The sequence below is a fragment of the Phascolarctos cinereus genome, unplaced genomic scaffold (assembly GCF_003287225.1).
Source record: "Phascolarctos cinereus isolate Bilbo 61053 unplaced genomic scaffold, phaCin_HiC Scaffold_5;HRSCAF=322, whole genome shotgun sequence".
NCBI classification, from domain to species: domain Eukaryota; kingdom Metazoa; phylum Chordata; class Mammalia; order Diprotodontia; family Phascolarctidae; genus Phascolarctos; species Phascolarctos cinereus.
In genome coordinates, this window is record NW_027555958.1 from 36,326,014 (window position 1) to 36,349,010 (window position 22,997).

The 22,997-nt window shown below is 45.4% G+C and overlaps 1 protein-coding gene across 2 annotated transcripts in view; it reads left to right on the forward strand.

The window, feature by feature from the left end:
* The window catches only part of RAB11FIP4 (RAB11 family interacting protein 4), a 184,432-nt gene extending 161,435 nt beyond the window's left edge, over positions 1 to 22,997 (forward strand). For both annotated transcript variants that reach the window (XM_020963314.2, XM_020963315.2), the window contains 5 exons: positions 6,043 to 6,124; positions 6,440 to 6,577; positions 7,125 to 7,283; positions 10,557 to 10,700; positions 12,495 to 22,997. In XM_020963314.2, coding sequence (XP_020818973.1) covers positions 6,043 to 6,124; positions 6,440 to 6,577; positions 7,125 to 7,283; positions 10,557 to 10,700; positions 12,495 to 12,611 — 640 coding nt within the window. In that variant the 3' untranslated portion in view covers positions 12,612 to 22,997. The remainder of the gene's footprint in view (positions 1 to 6,042; positions 6,125 to 6,439; positions 6,578 to 7,124; positions 7,284 to 10,556; positions 10,701 to 12,494) is intronic.

Genomic DNA, 22,997 nt, shown 5'->3' on the forward strand with positions numbered 1-22,997 from the left:
AATAATAGTACCGTTGATACAGTGATGAAAAACTTTACACCCATTTGACCTGATGATGACCTGGTGAGGTAGTTCCCATATGTATTAGCTCCATTTTACAGATGAGAAGACCAAGACTTTAGAGCTTACATTCTATTTGTGATAAGAATTCCTAGAAGAACTTAAAAAACCTTTTACATTTGTGATCCAGTGAATCCTCGCCCTGTCCCTGTAAGTTAAGAAGAAACAGGTAGTATCCCCATTTTAGAGCTTGGGAAATGACTTTCTTAGGGGCACTCAGGTCCATTAGGGGCAGAGCCCATATGATGCTCGTCTCACTCTCAGCCCGGGGCTTTCTCTACTGCTGAGCTTGGTTGTATAGATGAAGCCCAAGGACCTAAAAGAAACCAGAGACCGATTTAAATCAGGAAAATATGTCTGCAGGGCAGGTGTGGGATGTCTTTTAACCCCCCCTTCCCCCTGATCCAGGGACACCGGCCCCCTGGCTCTTCTACCAGCAAGCCCCACCATCTCTTGGCTCGGGGCACTCCCTCTTCCACACTGACTGCTTCCCTGACTCCCCGGCTTCCTTTAAGTCCTAACTAAAACCCCACCTCCTACAGGACGCCTTCCCCAGCCCCTCTTAATTCCAGTGGCTTCCTTTTGCTAAGTATCTCCGATGTATCCTGTGTAGAGCTTGCTTTTTATGTTGGTTTTCATGTTGTCTGCTCTGTTAGACTGTAAGCTCCTTGAGGGCAGCGACTGACTTTTACAAACTCTCTTTGTGTCCCCAGAGCTTAGCACAGTGCTTGGCACATAGAAAGTGCTTAATAAATGTTTATTAGATTGAGAATGGCATGGGATGTTAGATTTAAAGCTATATTGGACCTTGGAGGACAATGTTTTTCAGATGAGGAAACTGAGGCTCGGGGGGGGGGCCTGGTGACTTGCCCCAGATCGCATAGCTAATAAGTGGGGGGGGGGATTTGAACTTGGCTGTTTCTGGCACAAAGTCCAGCACTATCCACCACGGCATGCTTCTTCTCAGCACTCCCACTAGAAAGGGAGTGTGGTTGGGAAGGGAGTTGAGAGCCTTGGACCTGAGTTCAAATCCTGCCTCAAACACTCATTAGTTATATGGCCCTGAGCAAGTCACATAACCCCTCTGCCTGCCTCGATCTCCTCATCTGTAAAACAAGCCCTTTATGGCTTGTTGAGGACAGGCCTTCTTGGAGTGGGACCTTGATGGAGTCTCCTCCATTCTCTGGGTTTTCATTTCCTCATGTTTCAAATGAGGGGGCCGGGGCCAGATGATCCCCCAGTACTAATGTTCTGTGGTTCCCCCGGGCGGGATATTAGGAGAGCAGACCTTCTGAAGAGATCTAGCAGCTGCCTGGGGCTCCAGCTCTGTGGGCTGCCTTTGATGCTGAAAAGAGCAGGCTTTAGACTTCTGCACAAAGGATGGTCTGGAGTCTCTTTTCTGTCCTCCCATGCTCAAGCCTCCAAAGCTTGTCTGGCCCCTGGGTGGTCTGATTGATGTCGGCAAAGACCACCTCAGCCCTTCCAGACCTGCTCCTCCTTTAGGGATGCCAGGCAGAGTGGCCAGCGTCCAGGGCCAGGGCTGCTTCCTCATTACTCAAGAGGTAATCACCACCATGCAAAGAGCTCCCTGTTAGAATCCCCAGGCCTGGGTTCCGACCATGGCCCTGAACGAGGATCCTGCTGCAGAAATCGCTTTTAGAAATTATTGTGGTGATTTGAACAGCATACTGGTGTGGGCTTCATTTAAAAAGCAGCCATAGCCCAAAGAATACCTCAAAACACCCTTGAAAAGTTGGTATTTTTTTCAGTGAACAAAAGTATTTTTCTCACTGTCACCCCAGCCCCTTCCCCCTTGAAAAAGAAAAACAAAATCCTCGTAAAACAAAGAAATCTACGTAGTCGAGCAAAACAAATTCCATACCCATCTCTGGCAGGGGGTGGGAAGTGTGTTTGACAAGGAGCCCACTGGAGTCATGGTGGGCTCATTCCATTGGTCAGAGGAATTCAGGCTTTTGAAATATTCAGTTGAAAAGAACTTTGAAGTAGTTGTGGTCATATTCAGTTCTGAACATACCAAGAGTTAAAAACAATGGTGTTCCTTCTTAGAAGTATCCTTTTAAGATGATGTGGTCACATCATGCAGAGAGTTAAATGGTTTTTTAGGTCGTTTCTTTTGCAAACAAGGAAATAAAATTGAGTGTATGTGTGTGTGTGTGTGTGTGTGTGTGTGTGTGTGTGTGTGTGTACATTTGAGTATATAAATACAAAAAGTTAATACTTTTAAAAAAAATTCTCAATTACATGTAAACAAGAAGCTTTAACATTTAAAAAACAAATTTTGAGTCCCAAATTCTCTCCCTCCCTCCCTTTCCTTCCCCCTCCTTGGGAAGGCAGGCAATTTGATTTGGGTTAATCATATGCATTCATGCAAATTATTTACATATTAGCCATGTTGCAGACCAGAAAAATCCCAAGAATAATGATGTAAAAAAAGAGCTAATGCTTTTTTGATGGAAAAACCACTTGACCTTGGCATGGCACAGTGGAAGAAACATTTAGAGTTGAGGACCTGGGTTTAAATCCCAACTCTGACGAGTCCGAGCTAAGTGAACCTTCATGAGTCATTGGTTAAGTGATTCCCACAGCATCACACAGCTAGGAAGAAGTGTCAGAAGTGGGATTCGAACCCAGGTCTTCCTAAGTCCCACTCTCCATCCACTGGGTCCTGCCATAACGCCTCTGGGGAAACAGTTATTGTGGACCAGGATTTCACATTAGAGAGCAGTCTCTCTGATGTCCCCCAGGCGTCGAGTGCAAATTGTCCCCCTGGGGACTAGTGGGTTTGTTTATTTACTTTGACAACCCAGATCCTATTTTTAATTTCCACTCTGGAGGCTGGTTTCTAAGAGTTGCTGTTAATGTTCTTAATCCCTCATACCTGGCTGCTCCCTCCTGTCCTCTTGGTAGGAGGCAGCGATGCCCAGGAGAGCTCTGAGCTGAGAACAGAAGGCCATAGCTTTGCTCCCAGCATGGCTACTGACTCGCTGTGTATCTGTGGGCAGAGGAACTCCCCTCTCTGGGCTGTGGCTGCTGATTTTATTAAACGAGTAGAGACTTCGGTGATGTCTGCATTCTAGGGTTTGATGTGCAGACCTATCAGCCCATCTGTCATAGGAGCATTGGCTTGAGAGTGGTCAGGGACCTTGGGTCATTTAAGGCAACTCATCTTCCAGTAGAGGCCCAGATAAGGAAAGTCCCCTGCCTGAGGTCCAGAGGTCGTAAGCATGAGAGGCAGGATTTGAACCCAGGTCAACCAGCTCTGAAGCCAATACTCTTTTCCTTGACCACGTCTCCAGAGCAGTCTGGTCTACTGTTTGGCAGGTGATAGGGAAAGGGCGAGGTAAGCAAAAAGAGGATGCAGAGAGGTGGAGGAGAGAAGCCAGCAGCAGGTGCATTGGACGTTGGACCCCAGAGAGTGGAAGGAAGTCTTCTCTCCTACCTCACCTTCCCTTCCGTCTCTGATAGCAACAACATTTATGTAGCATCTGCTGAGTGCTGGGTTCAAGCCAAAGTAAGGTGTCCAGATTGGCAAGAACGTGGAACGCACAAAAGGAGTGACGCGACATCGGCCTGGGACGGTTGGCCGGAACCCAGTTAGTTGTGAAGGTCTTTGCCCATGAGTATCCTCATTTTACAGATGAAGCTGTTGTTATTGTTCTGTTACTTCAGTCTTGTTTGACTCTTCATGACCCCGTTTGGGGTTTTCTTGGCAGATACTGGAGTGGTTTGTCATTTCCTTCTCCAGCCCATTTTACAGACAGGGAAACTGAGGCAGACCAGGTTAAGTGACTTGCCCAGGGTCACACAGCTAGGAAGTATAAGAGGCCAGATTTGAATTCAAGTCTTGCTGACTCCAGGCCAGGTGCTCTGTCCACCAAGCTACCTAGCTGCCTCTGAAGTTCTCTTGTACCACTGTGACCTACAGTTGTAGCCGTGGCCTTGGTCGTGCTTGGAGCAGCAGCTGCTGAGAAGAGGGGGAATTGAAATTTGAGAGGAAATGCCCTACAGGAGTCATGGCAGCCAATGTGGCGGTCAGGCTCTGACCCTATTTGAAGGTCAGAGTCTGCTTGCACCTTTCTAAAAGTCAGTAAAAGACCTAGGCCGAGGATCATTCCAGAGAACAGAGTACGTTGAGGAGCTGTGGTGAAAAGAGGACTTGGCATAGTCCTTGGCACACAGTAGGTACTTCGTATTAGGTTTCATAGTAGGTGCTTCCATAGGCTTGTTGATTGACTTGACTTACTACTTGTGTGACATTGGGACCTTTGAGACTGGCTTGCCTCATCTGTAAAGTAAGGGGTCGGACTCTGGGGCCTCTTCCAGCTCTCATGGGTACATGACCCCTTCTTCCAATAGTGAGGAACAAACGTGGCCACCTGCCCCTCAGGTTCTCACCCCTCAAGGGATACGCTCTTCCTTAGCCATCCTTCAAAATGCTTAGCTCATCTTACACCTCTTCCACAAAGCCTTATATGACCACTTTGGCCAAAAAACAATCTAATATGATCATGGACTTCGCCCAGAAGAAGGTGTGCTGTCTTTGGTGTCAAAGAACCTGGGTTCAGAGCATGCATCTGATGCTTATTGCCTGTGTTGTCTTGGACAAGTCATTTACTCTGGCCTCAATTTCCTCATCTGCAAAATGCGGGGTTAGACTAGATGGCCTGCTAGTTTTATGTATCTGTGATCTTAAGAGAGGCCTAGCTTCTAGGAAGAAGGTGGTCATGGTCCCAATGGACTCTGCTGTCATCACAGTCCCATCTAGGTCCACCACTGAAGAAGGATGTTGATAAGCTGAAGCTTATCCCTGGAAGAACAATCAGGATGTCGGAGGGCACCAACGACCTTCACAGGCCATGAAGGTCATCAGTAGAAGGAACTGGGGTTGTTTAGCATGGAGAAGAGAGAGCTCAAGGGGCATGTGGGAGATCCTGGAATAAGGGGAATTGGACTCATTTTGCTTGGTCCTAGAGTGAAGAACAGTGGGCAGAATTAGACTATTAACTACCCAAATGGAAAGTGACAGCCTCCGTCACTCCCTGTAGGTCAGTTTCACTTAATTGTCTTCCGAGAACCTAACAGTATTTTGGGTTGAAGATTGGACATTTGGGGAACCGAGCAACTCTAACAAAAAGTCCCTATGTCTAAATAAATACAGCCACAGTTGCTACAGAGAGAGTTAAATCCAACCGTCCACCATTTTAATTCAACAGGCATTTTAAAAATTAAATTCTCCTGTATGCAGGCTGCTGGGGTGTTGATACAGAGATCGGTTGTCAGACACTGTTCCTAGCCTTGCTGGAGTTTAATGACCTATATAATTCCTTTAATACCTCCAGGATCAGTGAGTCTGTATACACACTTCACAAGGGCAGATTATACCTCCTTTTGACAAAGCCTTAGTTTAATAAAATACATGGTTGCCCCAAGTTACTGGGGCTTTAAAAAATAAATCTCCCTCAGTCACCTGGGTAATAAACCTGTCAGAATTCATCGAGGCTGATCCTCTGATCTGGTCTGTCCTGGAAACCTTCGTAGCTTGACTGATACCTGCCAGAGTTGATACTGCTTTTGAGATACACCAGTGAGGCCTCGGAGGAGAACCCCAAGGAAGGGACACGTTAAGTGGATTGGGAATGCTCCAAATTCAGGGCAAGTACTAAGGCAGGAAAGGGCATTTTCTGCTGGGGGAAGGTGAGAGGGGAGATGGAATCAGAGACAACTTCCTGGAAGAGGTGATTTATTGTAGAAACTGAACACAGACGCAGCATTGGAAAATGGTGGTTTTGATTCTGAGAGCCAGATCGTTAAACCTAAAGCCAGGTATTTGCTGTTTTAGGCATTTTGCCTTTTTCAGGAAAGAATTTATGTTTTGGGTTGAAATTCTGCAGTTGTGAGTCTGTGAGTGAAAGTGACATTGGTTTCTCTTCATTCTGTCCCCTTGCCCCCCACTTCCCTCAGGGTACAACAGGTAGAAGAAGAGAACACAGAACTGAGAACCACAGTGACCCGTCTAAAGTCCCAGACGGAGAAATTAGATGAGGTAAGACTTTTTTTTTAATTAACCTTTTTTTGTTGCTGTTTTTACATTACCTTGATTTCCAGATATTTCCCTGTTGGCATTGGTGTTTTGGAGATTGCCAGTTGCTTCGTGTGCAGAGGAAGCAGGATCTGGTGTAGAGGTGGGTGGGGCTGGGTGGAGGGGTCGCTTGAGTTTCAGTTTCTTTGGGGATGGCGGGCAGGCTTCCTTGGATGTTGGCTGGCTCTCTCCCTGATCCCTTCAGACATCATTCCCCGCTTCCTTTGACAACGTCCCGTCTCTAAATGGATGGGGTGGCGGGTGTCTTGGTCATTTCAGGAGCGGCAGAGGATGTCTGACCGGCTGGAAGACACCAGCCTCCGGCTCAAGGATGAGATGGACTTGTATAAGCGGATGATGGACAAGCTGCGGCAGAACCGGATAGAGTACCACAAGGAGCGCGAGGCCACTCAGGAGGTGGGTCACCTGCGTTCAGGATCACCGGATGCTGGGGTCCAGTTAGGAGAGCATCACGACTTGGCCATCTGGGTTGGAGGCCTGGGCTCCCCAAGAAACTCATTTAGTAGAGACATTGTGGTATAGGGCACTTGGAGTCAAGAAAACCCGGGTTAGAATTCCACCTTAGACACTTACTAGCTTTAAGAGGCAGCCTGGGCAAGTCACTTAACCTGTTTGCCTCAGTTTCCTCATCTGTAAAATAAGGTCTCTTCCAGCTCTTCATCTGTGATCCAGCCCTAGGAGGTAAGTAGTGTAAGTGTTGTGATTGCTGTTTTTCAGGTAAGAAAATTGAGGCTGAGAAGAAATTCAGGCTCTATCCATCTCTAAATCTGTGAGCCTAGTAATACTGAGTTACCCATGTTTTGTGGAACATAAAGTCCTAAGTAGGCAGGGACTTGATTTTTGTCTTATGCCCAGTGCTTGATAGAAAGGAACACAGTAGGTGCTTAATAAGTGCTTGATACATTGAAATGAACTTGACCTATTTGGGCCCACATTCCTGCAGCTCATTGAAGACCTGAGGAAGGAGCTGGAGCACCTTCAGCTCTACAAACTGGACTGTGAGCGGCCTGGCCGGGGAAGAAGCTCCTCTTCCAGCATGAGCGAATTCAATGCAAAGGCCCGGGAAATTGAACTGGAACATGAGATCAAGCGTCTCAAGCAGGTGAGTGAGGAAGGGTGGACTCCAATTGGGTGGTGTGGGATGGGGGGGGATGAGTGCATCTACTGCCTAACCTTTCCTTCCAAGGTGGAGCAGGAAGAGGAAGCAGCAGCCACACATAGTGGGAGCCAGGTTACTTTCAGTAGCCTGTCTCGATCCCCCACCAGAGCCTCACACCGGGCAAAGTGACAGGAAACTAGGTGGATAGATGGAGAGGTAGGTAGATGGATGGAGAAATAACTGGATAGATGGAGAGGTAGGTAGATGGATAGAGAAATGGAGAAATGGATGAAGAGATGGATAGATAGATAGATGGATGACATATTAAACCAATTAGGAGACTTGAGGGCAGAGGCATCCTTAGGGTAGGCAAGGCTGCTGCTAAAAAGGGGGAGAACTGGGAGTTACTATAATATAAAAGAAAAATATATAAAAGGAAAAAAGTCCCTGCTTGGCCCTAGGAGTTATATTAAAAATAAAAAAGACTTAAAAGCACTTATAGACTGTTTCTTATAGTAAAGGAAATTAAGAACAAGGCAAACTAAATGAGAGTAAGGACCGGCAGCCACTCACCTTCTTTGTATGTCACTTTAAGGTTTACAAAGTGTGCTAAAGAAAAGCAGTGGGAAAAATAGAAGATTTGGAATTCGAGGACTTGAATTTGAATCCTGGCCCTTTCACTTAATGGCCGAATGACCTAGGGCAAGTCACGTCCTCCCTTGGGTTTCTGTTTCCTCCTCTGGCATTGCTGTGACCTCTCAGGCCCCTTGCGTGGGATCCAGCCCCACGAGGTAGGGAGTTCAAGTATTTTTATCCCCATTTTTTCAGGTGAGAAAACATAGGCTGAGGGAGATTTCCATCTGCCCTCTAGCTAGTAAGTAGCTGAGCTGGGGATTCTCTTGGCTTTATGTTCATTGCTGTCCACTGCCCCAAAAGTCTGTGTTCATTGTACAGATGGGAAAACTGAGGCTTCAGAACAGGAGTGGCGATGGCGGGGGAGGTGATTTGCCCAAACTCTCATAGCAGGTTAGTGGCAGCTTTGGGCCTAGGATTCAAGTCTCCTCACACCTCAATCCAATGTTCTGTCCTGTTCCCCCTGCTCCCACGCCTTTCCCTGCTGCTGACCAGTCCGTGAGATCATCAGTCTGTACCTGAAAGGGAAATCAGAAGGCAACTTGTCTCTTCACTTCATTTTAAAGACAAGACCCCTCGAAATGAAGCAGTTTGCCCAGTCTTGCAGGTAGTTAAGTGGAAGAATCAGGATTCGAACTCAAGTCTCGTGACTCCCAAGTTCAGTATACTTTTCACTGTTCCATTCCAACCTCCTCAGTAGGCTCTCTAAGACTACAGGTTGCACAGAAGGTGCCAATCTTTCACTGGTAGATGGAGTTTCCTCACCTGGGACATCCTTATAGTAATGTCACAAGTTCAGTTCATAACCCCATCCCTATATAGAGTAATAGGGAGGATAAAATCATACGGGGTTTGAATCTTAGTCACTTTCTAGCTGTGTGATTCTGAGAAGGCAATCTTTCTTAGCCTCAATTTTGTCATCTGTAAAATGGGAGTAATAATAGCTAAACTTCATAGGATAGTTGTCAGGGTCAAGTTAGGTAGTGTATGTAAAATGCTTTGTAAACTTCAAAGTTCTGTATAAAAGTTGTTATGTGGTGGTGTTCTTAACTGTCATACACAGTATTATGTGATTTTAAAAAGAAGCAACATGGTGGTATGGTAGGTAGGGAACCGGCCTCAAGTTAGAAATGTCTGGGTTCAAATCCTGCCTGTGACAGGTACTGACTATATGACCCAGGTTGAAACTGTCTCTGAGCTCAGTTACTCATCTGTAAAACAAAGAGGTTGGATTAGTTAGGGTCCAGGTTGGTGAGATCCATGCAGGAGACATCTGCCTTGGAATCCCACCTCTGACACTTCCCTCCCCGAGCCTCGGTTTCCCCATCTGTAAAATGTAGTGCCTTCCTTAGATCGTGATTGTGAGGATCAGATAAGGTGAAATATGTTGGTCTCTGGGTAAATGCTGAAGAACTGGATAAATCAGAGTGGTGACTGGCGCAAAGCCTTTCCTGTGTATGTCCACGGTGATGAGGCTGCAGGTGCTGTGCCTCCTAGCACAGGGATTCTTAACCTTGAGTCCGTGACCTTGAATGGGAAAACAATGGTATCCTTATTTTCACTAGCCTGTAACTGACATTTATTATGAATTAGTGTAGCAAACGTGGTTCTGAGAAGGGCTCCCCTGGCTTTGCTGAACTGCTGCAGGCGTCCAGGACACAGTAACAACAGAGCCCCTGTTCTGGAGAGAGCCTGGTGGGGAGGCCATAAGTACAGTTCCATGAGTCTTCTGTCTTTACGCAGATGGTATTTTCAGATGACTTCCCCAGAGCACAGCTGGGCACATTTCCATGGTGTGTTGGGCACGTTCCTTGGCTCAAGCCTCTCCTTTCTGCCTCTAGGCACAACCCTTCTTGCTCCATATCATTATGCTGAGCCAGGCAGGGCCCCTGGATCAAAAACTTATTCGTGCTGAGGCAGCAGCAGAGTTGCCTAGAACAAGGAGAGAGGCCTATAATAGCCACTTTGTGTCAGGAACGGAAGTCGAACCCTGAGCTTCTTGACTCTAAGGCCAGCGCTGTAGCCACCGTGCGATGTGACATATGCTTTCACTTCCCAGGCAAGTGCCTCGACCCTGGCTGGAACTCAGTATGCCCATTCCCTTGTAGAAGCTCCTCGAGGGCAGGGACTATTTCCCTTTGATCTCTGTATTATCAGTGCCTAGCATGGCACATAGTAGGTGCTTTATGAAATATTGCTTGGTGGAAGGTTACCCCTTCCCGATAGAATGTAAACTTCTTGAGGGCAGGGACTGTTTCCCTTTGGTCTTTATATTATTGGTGCCTAGCATGGCATATAGTAGGTGCTTTATGAAATATCGCTTGGTTGGGGCAGCTAGGTGGCGCAGTGGATAGAGCACCAGCCCTAAAGTCAGGAGGACCTGAGTTCAAATCCAGCCTCAGACCAAACACTTGACAGTTACTAGCTGTGTGACCCTGGGCAAGTCACTTAACCCCAATTGCCTAAAAATTAAAAAAAAAATGTTGCTTGGTGGAAGGTTACCCCTTCCCAATAGAATGTAAACTCCTTGAGGGCAGGGACTTTCACTGCAGTCTGGATCCCAAGCCCCGGCTCAGCATCTGGTGCACAGTAGGTGCTCACCAATTGTTGATTGATTGACTGACTCTTTTTTTTTTTTAATAGGAAAACCAGAAGCTCCGAGATCAGAATGACGACCTGAATGGGCAGATTTTAAGTCTCAGTCTTTATGAAGCGAAGAATCTCTTCGCCACTCAGACCAAGGCCCAGTCTTTGGCAGCGGAGATCGACTCGGCCTCCCGGGACGAGGTAAGGGCAGGCTCAGTCCCTGCGTGGCCCCAGTGCTTCACACTGGATCCTTAAGAAAGGCTTTTTTTTTTCAACCCAACACAAGGTTTATTAGAACATCCACCATATTTACCAGACTCTTAAGGAGTCTGAACATTAGTGAGCTGTTGGCTAGATTTTGAGAATCTGAGCCGGGAAAGGCATTTATTTAAAAAGGAAAGAAAAGGGCATTTCTAGGTGACTCGTCAGCCCCTGGACGTGTGTTAGTGCTCTGATTCTGATCTAAGGAACTCTCTTGTTCCTGCAAGGCGAAAGGGGTCAAGACTGGCAGATACCACACTCTGCCAAGAAAACTCGCGTTAAAGTGATTCTGAGTCACAGAGGCTAGAAGGGACCTTAGAGGCCATCTTAAACCCCTTCATACTGAGGCCTAGGGAGATTCATAGGATGATAGATTTTGAGCTCAGAGGGACCTGGGAGGCCTTTTTTTTTTCTTTTTGACCAGGCAGTTGGGTTAAGTGACTTGCCCAGGGTCACACAGCTAGTAAGTGCCTGAGATCAGATTTGAATTCAGGTCCTCCTGACTCCAGGGCCGGTTCTGTATCCACTACCCCACCTCAGAGGCCTTCTTGTCCAAACCCTTCCTTTGTAGAGATGGAGAAACAGGCTGGGAGAGGCTAAGGACTTGCCCAAGGTCACACAGTTAGAAAGTGTCAGAGGTGGGATTTGAACCCAGATACTCCTGTCTCCAAGTCAACACCACAGTATATTTAACCTGAGTTTTGATAAATAACCACAGGAATTCTGTCTCTGCCAATCTGCTCTATAGCCCAGAAAGTTCCTGCCTTCTCTAAATGCTATTCTGTTCCTCTTTACCCTTCCCCTGGTGCCCCAGGGTTTTTATTATAAATGCGTTCTTCTTTGTAGTGTTGATTCAGAGTTGATTTTCTGTTTTACCCTTTGCCTAGGGAGAGGCTAAAACTACCATCCTCATAGGTTTTGCATCAAAATAATAATAATTTATTAAAATAATAATAATAATTAATCATTGCAATGTTTTTGAAATTAATTTTTATTTAAAGATATCTTTTGTTTTGCATCACCGACATCCCTTTCCAAAGATCATTTTCGTAAAACGTCTTTTTCTTCCTCTACACTAAAACTGAAAAACAAGAGGTAGGCACCTCTCTGCTGGGCCAAGATACTAAACTTGCCATGCCTTGTGGCCCCGGGCAGCTCACTTGGTCTCACTGACCCCGTTTGCTCATCTGTAAAAAGAAGGGATTGGACCAGATGGCTTTTGAGGTGCTTTCTAGCTCCGAGTTTGCTCCCTCAGGCCCCCAAGTTAGGGCCAGTAGCATGTTCCTAACCCATGCTGTGTGATGTCATAGCAATAATCCATTTCAAGGCTAGGAACATTTTTAGGGTTTTTTTGTGTTTGTTTGTGTTTTGCTTTTTGGTGAGGCGATGGGGGTTAAGTGACTTGCCCAGACTAGTAAGTATTAAGTGTCTCAGTCTGGATTTGAACTCAGGTCCTCCTGACTGCAAGGCCAGAGCTCTATTCACTGTGCCACCTAGTTCCTAAAGTAGAATTCTTACCCAAAACCACGTGTTGCAGTTTTTTAACACAGGAGGACTTTTGACTCCTTTCCCCAAGTTAAAAGGAAACCTTATCTGTCCATTGTGACTCATACCCAGCCCAGCTTTGCTTCGGCTGAGGTTGTGTGCGTGTGCCAGTCAGAACAGGGGAAGGTCCTTTGCTTTGCTCGCCCAAGGCTGCGTTTTCATTGGGCATCTCTTATCTGTCTCTATCAGCTTATGGAAGCTCTCAAAGAACAGGAGGAGATCAACTACCGGCTGAGACAGTATATGGACAAGATCATTCTCGCCATCCTGGACCATAACCCTTCAATCCTGGAGATCAAAAACTGAAAGCAGATGGAGGGGTCGAGGTGGGAGTGGGACCAAGGAAGAGCCTGGGAGAGCAGCAGCCGCCCGACACCTTCTGCACATGTCACTGGATTTAAGAGTCACTAGTACTGTAAATGTCTATACATACAGCCACATGTGTGTGTAATTGGGTATGAAAGAAAATGAGTGTGTATATGTCGGTATTGAGATGGTATGCAGTTGATCCTTTAGTCACAAAGGTCTGCTTTGGTTAGCTTTTCATGCACTTTGTTGTACCTTTCCAGGAAAGAGGGCTGGCAGAGGGGATAGAAGGAGGTTATTATTTTAATAACAATATAACTGGAAACTTGTGTTTTAGATATTGGATGAAATGATTACCTCTGGTTGTAAGGATTTTCTTTTTAAAAGATCTATCTCTATTGTTGGAGGTGCCCCCTCACCTCCTACAGGATGGAGAACAAAATGATGACTTTTCCAGTAACTTGAATACCTAGCAGCCTTGTGATTAGGATTAGCTTGATATCATTCTCCCTTCGCCTTCACCGGTGGCACGTCCTGCCAGGGCACAGATATTTGGGCCAGGAAAGAGAAATTGGTCTTTTAGTAGAAAATCATGGAGGACAGAGTCACTGCTTCAGGTCTTTGGTGTGTTTGGGGGTAGAAGGTTTATGACTACCATAATCCCTTGCTGGCAAAGAATGGTTTGTCGCTTAATGTCTACCTCCTCCATTTCACACACCATTCATAATGACTAGTGGCTGGTTCTGGGGTGGTATATGAATGGCTTTGGGTCTCACAAGCATTAAGCAGCTGTTTCTACAACTTAACCCCAGTTTTCAGGGGCCTTAGAATTCAAGCTGTTTAACTTCTCTCTGGGTAGACTCTTGGCCTTTATTTTTTAAGGTTTCCCTTGCACTGCTACATTCCTACTACCTCTCCCTTTGTTTCTGTTTCTGTGTGTGTGTTGTGTATATGTGAGTGTGTCTTGGTTGTTTATTTAAGAAAGTGAAGATGTTCAATTTTGTGTTTGGTAGGGAACAGATGTTTGGAAAGAGTAGGGGACGGTGAAGGTGTAAGTCACTCATAGTTGAACTGAAAGCTCTTTTGGGGGTGAGAAGGGTTTTATTCCCAGAAATTTTCATCCCACACCATCACCTTCCATCCCTGGTCATCTGAATGGATGGCATCTAGATCTGGAAGCCCATGGGCCATGTCTGTGTGGGGGCTGAAACTAATATCCTCAGAGGTTTTGGATCCAACCAAGAGGGGCTTGCTTACCCATATTTTTAAGTCCCACCCAGTGTGGCCTGGCATGGTGGTGTCTATGTCTGTAATCCCAGCTATCTGGGAGGCAAAGGCTGGCAGAGTTGAGCTGGGGAGTTCTGAGCTGCAGGGTGCTAAGTCAGTCACTTGTCTGCATGACACTTGGCATAAATATGGTGAGCCCCTAGGACTGGGGGCCACTAGGCTCCCCAAGGATGTAGCCCAAGTGAGAAGATGAGTAGCCCCTGTCCTTCCAACCCAGGTTAGACAGAAAAGACCCATTTAAGCCCTGCTAGATATACCCAGCACAGTCCTGAAGCCAGGCTGACTCCTCTTGGGATGTAGGATTTTGCCATCAAAGGAGTTGGATACAAAATCAGGGTCCTGCACTCTGCTAGGATGTGAAGCTCTTTTGTTCTAAATATTCAAACAGCCCTTTGTTACCTGCACTAAAGAGAAAGACTGAGGTTGTCTGTGGGACATGACTGGAGTAGCCCAGGAGAACTTGGATTGACTTTCATCATTTTCCCGACACTTGGTGGGGGAGTCACACTGAGAGTCTTTTATCTACACTTACCTAGAAACTGAGCTCTTTGGCAGTTGGCAACATCTTCCTCCCCCTTCCCTAAAATTTTCATATTCATCTTGAATTTTTTTATCCGTTTGTAGTGCATTTCCCCATTTCCCTTAATCTAATATATATAGATATAGATATAGATATAGATATGTCATATATATGTATCATATATATATCTTTATTTTTTTCCCTTCAGTTTCTTGTTTTCTTCAGCACTGACAAGTGAAAAGGAATGTCTGGGCATGTTGCAGGAGGGGATGTGGAGGGATCATAATGAGACTGAGGGGGAGCCATCATGGAAGCAAGAAAAAGAAATGGAGTGGGAACGTTTGTTTGTTTTTTTTATCCCTGATTTAAAAATCTGGTCTGTAAGAGCAGTTACAAGAGCTGGACTTTGCCCTGATACAGGATATTGGCAGCTTTGTAAACTGAGTTTTCCCCTAACAGGGAAGACTGATAAAAAGCAAATTTTGTTTTATTTAAGGAATAATGAATTAGTCAGCCTCCAACACATACAGGCCTTGTGACCTTGGGCAAATGCCCAGGAGACTCTCAAAGACGGAAGTTACTGAGTAGGCACCTTTCTGCATTGGTAGAGGGAGGTTCGTCACCTAGAGTTCCCTATAGCAGTGACATCACAGATCCATTCCAGAAACAATTATCGGGGCAGAGAGGTGGTGCACCAGCCCTGGCGTCAGGAGGACCTGAGTTCAATTCTGGCTTCAGGCACTTGATACTTACTAGCTATGAGAGCCTGGGCAAGTCACTTAACCCTGATTGAGTCACCCCCCCCCAAAAAAAAAAGCCATTCAAATCATATTGACCTATTAATAGCCCGTGGGTGATCAGTCTTCTGAGTATTCTCAAAGTTCTCAGCAAAGTCATTTCCACAGGCCTACTTGAGTGTGAGGTACTCCATGGGAAATCCAGTAATGGAATGGGTATGAAGAGGTTAGATGTTAAGGGGAGAGGATCTGGAAAAAGTAAAATGGAATGAATGGACTGGAAGAGGCAGGGGGAAAAAATCAGAAAGCAAATGGGGGAAGAGAGGCAGAAATTCAAGAAACAAAGCTCCAGGGATGGCAATCATATTTGAATTCAGCAGCAAGATAGAGCAAATGAAAGAAAAGGCCAAGAACCCTAGCACATTCAGGCCTACCTAGTCATCTCCCATAGAAAGAGGTTAAGAATAGAAGTTTTCAGAAAAATGTCAGTTGACCTATCTTTTTTCTTTTTGTTTGTTTTGATTGTCCCAAGTACAGTATATGTTGTGCTCCCCGCCCTTCCCCATCTAAGTCTGCCACAGTAGGGACACCTGGAAAAACTGTCAGGTGCCTGAGCTGCCATGAACACATGGAGGAATTTGTACCTGGTGCAAAGAGGATCCAGCCTTGTAAACAAACAGAAGCAAACAAGCTTTCTTGGCCCGTCCCTCTTTTAGGCGGCATCTGGGCAAGTCAGGTGTTCTTGGCTGTTCCTTTGCTCTTTTCCCAGGTAGCATCAGGTGCTGCTTTCTCTGGGTCAGTGGCTGTTTGCACAGCTGTTCAAAGGAGATGTTCCCCACATCAGAGAGGCCAAACACTGGTGAGGTCCTCTCTCTTTCTCTCTCAACATCTGATTTAAAGGATCAAGTCTTATGTAACACTTATTTAAAGTTAAGTTCCGTGTAGGTGTTTTCATATATATTTTTTTAATTTTTAGAATCAATTGTTGAGGTCTTTTAAAAAATACTTTTGAAGGTTGTCAGAATCAGTGGTAATTAAGCCGACCTGCTTCATTCAGCCCAGTGGACCAACAAGTCTTGTCCAGACAGTGAAGCTTGAGGCAACTGTGGAAGGCGTGTGTGTGTGTGTGTGTGTGTGTGTGTGTGTGTGTGTGTGTGTGTGTGAGAGAGAGAGAGAGAGAGAGAGAGTGTGTGGAGGGAAGAGGGAAATGAAAGAAAGAGAAACCAGCTGCCATTTTATCTGTGATGATGATGCATCTTTTTCTTCTCTTTTTGAGTCAAAAGGTACAATCTTTTTGTTCAATGGGGACTTGTTACCTCCATATCTACCTTAAGACCTTCCTTCCTGCTGCTGCATCCTCCAGGTCTGTTTCTTTTAGATGAGATTTTGGGGCAAAGAATAAAGACTGCCGTCCCAGATGGAAATGCATAAGATCATAGTCTTAGAACTGGGAGGGACCTTTTGGAAGGCCGTCCAGTCCAACCCCTCATTTTACAGATGAGGAAACTGAGGCACTAAAGAGAGGAAGTGACTTGCCCAAGGTCACACAGCTAGAACGTGTTAAAGGCAGGCTGTGAAAAAATTCCCTGGTGTCAGCCCTTCAGTTTGATTGGCTTTTGTATGGAATCCGATGGGAAGCAAGAATTAAGAGAGGATACTGAAGGCATGGAAAGAAATTAACTTTTGTTGTTGTCTGGGTCCTATTTTCCATGAGTATTAGAAAGTTCTGGGGAAAACAAGTGGAACTTTACAGTCTCCTGAGGGGAGGTTTGAATGGGAACGTTTCTGTAGCCTCTTCCAGTTCCTGGTCTAGGATTCCGTGACTGTACTCCATTCTGTGCTGGGTGCCTGGCAAGGAGCCAGTCGGGATGTGAGGAGGCAGGAAGTAGCATACTGCACCTAATAATGATGATGTGATGTTACCTAGCTAAGTTTTGCGAAGTGCTTTATATGTATTATTAAATTTGACCCTCACAGAAAACCCCCTGTGGGGTAGATACTATTACCAACCCCATTTTACAGATGAGGAAATTGAGGCCCAGAGAAATGTAGAAACTTTACAGAGGTCACAAAGCTAGTTAAGTATCCAAGGCAGGACTCGAACCCACATTTTCCTAATTCCAGGCGGCTCAGCCAGTCATCTTGCTGAGTGACCCAGGGAAAGTCGTTTCTCCGGGCCTTTCTTCCTCAAGGAAAAAGGTGTGTGTGTATGGGGCGGGGGAAGACTAGAACAACAAATCAAAAGGCATTTGTGCCAGGCACTGTTTGGGAGGCTGGGAAAGGATACAAAGACAAAAGTGAAAGAAACAGTTTCTACTCTTACAGAGTTTACCTTCTAATGGGGGAGGTTTAGGTCAGTTTCTTACTGAGAGTTCCCTTTCCTCCCCTTGCTTCAGCAGGAGGGCACCCATGGACCTCAAGGTAAATGTATTCCACCCTGAAGTCCTTCTGGCTGGCCAGGACCTCCTTCCGGTGGTTATAGAGTGAGTTGTTCATGGGCACCACCGCTAGTCTGAGTCAGATGCCAGCAGCCCTCTCTTTGAGCCCAGACATGGACTTATTGCCCTGAGAGGTGGAATCAAGCCTGATAGAGAAAGTAAAGGCACCCCTCTTTTTCCTGTGGACACAGCCCCCCTAGATCAGCAGGCAGCTTCGAAGAAGTGTGTAGTTGCTTTAACCTTCACTGAAGGAAATGTATATCCAGTCTGGCTCTTACAGGCACCTGCCTAACTGCAGGAGATGAGTGATGGGAGTTCTCTGCATGGACTCCCTCCCCTTCCAGTGCTGATCCCAGATGATTTTCCAGTCCACTTCTGACAGAGGCATTATAGTGTAGGGCAGGTCTTCATAACCTGAGGTCTAAAGACTGCTCCCCTCCAGTGATGTCAAGGAATCAGTCCGTGAACTTGAATGGGAAAAAATTTACATCTTTATTTCCATTTTCCTCTAACCTGAAGCTTCTTTCAGCTATGAATGTAGGCAACAAACATTATTTGAGGAGTCTGTGGGCTTCACCAGACTGCCATTGGGGTCCAGGACAAATAAAGACCCTGGATAGAGGGCTGGCCTCAAATCCAGAGAGACTTGGGTTCAGATCCTACCTCTGACATTGTGTGGTCCTGGGTAAGTCATTTAACCTCATCAATGCTGTAGGCTTGTGGTGTCAGACTTGGATAGAAACAGGAACTACTAATCCATACATTAGGATCCCTGCAGGCAGCAGTTTTAAAATATAACATTATATATATCATTTTTATTTATTTTATGAAATATTTCCCAATTACATTTTAATCTGGTTTGAGCCACATTTGGAAATGTTGTGGGCCATGGGCTTCATGACTGAGACCTCTGCTCTAGGCAGCAATCCTAGACCGCATTCTGAGAAGATGCTGAACCTGCATTGGAGGAGGGAATTTTCTCACCTGGAAGTTCTTTATATCAGTGCAGTTGAAATCAGACAGAGATCCAGTCCCTGTCCTTATCTGAACCACTTTTAACAACTTTATGTGATTTTGCAATTTCCTTTTCTTTTTAACTCCCAGCCAAAGGTAGACTTAAGTCACTTTGATATCATCAGTTACCTTGGAAACAATATGAATCAGAGGCAAGTCTGTTTTTTTCATGGAAGGTGACTTTTTATAGCTTTAGAAGAAGTTGGCATAGCTCTCTAAGGGATTAATGAAGTTCTAGAGAGTTTCAGGTTGTGGCATATTGTGTATGCTAATGGACGGGGATTTAACTTTGGCAGTCACAGTGCTGGGGTGAGCTCAGCCTTTAGGATTCCCGGGAGACTAATCATTGCTCCTTTTAACATGACATAAGTTAAGTGAGCTGTTAGCCAAGGATTAGTCAAATCTCATTCACTGCCTCACACCCATGAGGCTTTTCCCCTGGCATGTGGTTTCATTGGCCCAGTGATTCAGGAATCACCTTGCCCTTGGGAAATGGTGGACTTCCTCAAAGATGCCTTTAGGACCCAATAATTGGTGCACAGGAAGGGTCTTTTGAACAACTGGTCAAGGAGTGAACAAAGGTAATTCTGAGTCAGCAGGCAAAGGGGAGATAGGAGAGCAGGGAGCTTGGGTTTATATATGGGGCAGTTAGGTGGCACCGTAGTGCGTAGTGTCGGATCTGGAATCAGAAAGACATCTTCGTGAGTTCAAATCTGGCCTCAGACACTAGCGTGGTGACCATGGGCAAGTCACTTCACCCTGTTTGCCTCAGTGCCCTCATCTGTCACATGAGCTGGAGAAGGAGGTGGCACATCACTCTGGTATCTCTGCCAAGAAAACCCCTAATGGGGTCACAGAGTCAGACATGACTGAAAAACGACCGAACAACAATAACCTGGGTTTATAGGATCATATATTTAGAGCTAGAAGGGGCCTTAAGGGCCATCTAAGTCCAAACCCCTCACTTTACACATAAAGGTCACAAGGATAGTCAACTCCAAAGGTAGGATTTGAACTCAGGTCCTCTGACTCCATCTCAGTACTCTTTCCACTGGTTCTGCTGCTTACTAGTTTTGTAAACTTTGGACTGGTCACTTCCTCTCTCATCCTCAGTTTCCTCTTTTGTAAAATGAAGGGCTTTGTACTCACTAACTTCTAAGGTCCCTTCCCACTCTAAATCCTATGATTTTAAATTGAATTCAGTTCTTCATTGGCTTACAGAAATCCTTGTTCCCAAAGCCAGCTTGGATTCAAGGGGGAGAAGTCTTTTTCCTTAAAACATACTTGGGGATTGCGCTTTCTTCTGCCCTACTGAGTAAAAAAGGGGTGGCTTCATTTCCTCTGCTACCAAGATTTTCTAGGGGAGGGTAGACCGAGGGAAGCTTTAATGAGAGCTGCCTTAAAGTCAACTCAACTCCTTTCCCATTCCCATTAGACCTCCCTCTGTACCTCCCGCCCTCCCCCCAAAATACCCCCAATATATGCTACCATCTTTCCCTAACTCATCTCATTTCCATTGCTATCTCTAATGCATAGTCAGATCGATTTGTTGAAACCAACGTTGGGAATAGCAACAGGCAGGATTATAGTGAGTTTTCCTGATTTCCCCCTACCCAAGACGGCAGCAATAAATCTACAAGCTGTTAAGAGTACAGATGAATGATGACTGAGTTCAGAGAAGATTTTGGTGTTATGGGATTGGGTTTGGGGGGTGGTATTTTGGGTATAGCAAACAGCAAATAACGAGGTCATGAGTCCAAGAACTGGGAAAGACTGAGAGGACTCTTTGTATCAGAGTTATCTGGTATAATTGTGTCAAGGGTGAGAGTTCGGTTACATCTAAGATCTATAATGATTAACTCTGGTTTGGAGCAGTAGAAACCATATAAATGAGTTAACAGTTCAAGGAACATCCCTCAGCTGGGTATTGGTGCTAAGTATCTTTTCCTTTCTCTGCCTTTTCTCCTTGACCCTTGACTTCTCTTTGGGAATCAGGAAGCCTTCTGGGTAACTCCTGTTGGTAATTCACTTTGGGAAGCATGAGTTTTGATTCTGGGACCCACCTGGGAATCCTGAGTAGTAGAGATGGTAGCAATGAGGACAGTTCTACTTTAGAATGGCTCCTGCCTTTTCCAAGCTTGAGAAAACTGGAAATAATTTGGGTATAGGGTGGTACTCCCCCCAGAGGCCAACTGGACAAAAGTCCTGATGGAGGCAATCAGTATTCATGAACTTCCCTTGGTGGGTAGGTACACCAGTGGCCTGAGCCCTTAACCATGATGTGCAGTAGTAGCCTGTCCTGGTGGACTTCTAACCACATCAACCTCTGGGGGAGTGAGAGAATAGAACAGAGGACTGAGACAGGGGGGATAGCCATTTTCCTATCCCCCAGCACTAATTGGCTTTGGGACACCCAGTTCCTGAGATCAGACACTAACAACTCGCTGTGTGACCTTCTGCAAAATCACTTGCCTTTTCTGGGCCTCAGCTGCCATTTCTGAATTACAGGAACCTTCCAGCTCTGATGTTTTTGTGGTTACATGATTCACACAGGTTAGCTGAATGATGAAAACTCAGGCTTTAGATAAGTAGACAACATGGTGGGGAAGAGACCAAACACTCATTGTACTCTTCTTTTGCCACCTTTCAGACCCATGGGTGACTGGCTGCTGCTTAAATGAGGAAAGTAGGGAGCTGAGAAATATCTAAAGTGATTTTGAGAGAAGCTTGTTTCTACCAAGCTTAGACCTTTAATGGAATGTGGCCATACTGTACGCACACAACTTGGTTTCCCACACCAAGGCCACACTCCTATGTTACACTTGTAGGAGATTCAGAGTTTGGTTTTTTCCCTTCTAAACTTAGATGTTCCTGACTTGGCTATAAGCCTTCGAATCTCTCACTGGCTCTGATCTTCCAGGGAGCAAGAAGTTACATTCCGAAGCTATCCGTGTTATACTCACGGTATGCTTGAAATACTGTTTGCACTTGAATGAGTTTTCCTAGAAACTGCATTGTGGGACCATTTGCTTTTTTTTTTTCTTTGTTGCCCAGGCCATATGGATCTCTTGTTTGCATGTGTTAGGGGTCTTCTGGATGTGTGCCTTTCCTTCGCTGTCTTGACTGTACAGAATTTTTCATGTTTACCTGTAATTTGGGGTACTTTTTTTTTTAAAAAACTCATTTGTCCTATGTAACCTAGCCCTGGCTTCCCTCTCCCATGACCTGTAAATGTATAAATACAAGGATTGTATTTGAATTTCGTGGACCATGAGGAGATGTAAAGAAAATAAATGTTCATGAACAGGTCTACACCTACAATTATACTTCTCCAAAAGATTCAGGCCCTCAAATAACTTTCCACTTGGCAATGAACACTTGATCATTTTATGCAGATTAATATTAATCTCATTATTTTGGAAAGATAGGGGAACACAGAACTATTTAGCCCTTCTTTGACTGTCCTGCACATCCTATTTTAGAAGTATTATATCTGAGAAAACAGTTACTCTTGTAAAGATACTGCCCATGGAATCCCAGTAACACACTTGAGGAAGGAGCGGGGTTTGCAAGTACTTCCGTCACATTACAGATTCCTGATTGGTTTTGTTGGGTTAGCTTCAAACAGCTGCACAGGATTATTGGAAGAGGAAGAAACAACTGTTTCCCTTGAAAACCAGGGGTAAAGCAAGGGTATCTCCCCTAGTATCACTAAGCAGGAGCCCAGCTCCTGTGAATGTGGTGGTTTGGGTCACTGAGCCTAACACAGTTTAAAATATCCTGCTCGATGCAGAAGGGATTTATTGAGTGCAGTTTTAAACTTTCGATTAATTTAGGTGATTCAGTGATGAGACCCTCCCTGACAAACAAATGATCTCTTTTATTCTAAGATGTGGGCAGCTAATAACCACCCTTCCTTTGTGCCCAGTTTTCTCCTGTTCCCTCTTCCTGAAGCCCAGGAAAAGGGAAGAGATTTGGCCTCCTATTCCAATGCAGAATTTACATGTAGTCATCTAAAAAAGATTAGAGTTAAAATTCTGCCTTGAGCAAAATAGAGTTCACTGCAATGACCTTAATCTGGACATTTGTCTCAAGCCATTGGGGGTGGGGATGATGCTGGGACTTCACAGTAAGAAACCCCTGGGGCAGAGAGCCAGGTATACACTCTCCTCCTGTCCTTGGGTTCCTCTGACAAGATCGTGTAACCCGGGGGGGGGAGGCGGGCAGGAATGGTGCTTCCTTCTCTCTGTTTCCCAGAATCTCTATAACCTCTGGCTGCATTTTACTCTGAAAGGAAAGGGCTCTTGCTGATACTGGTTGAGCCTCATCCAGGGAACTGTAATGTTGTATAGACAAAGGTGTAAATAAATGATTTGCTTTTCTTGCCTGA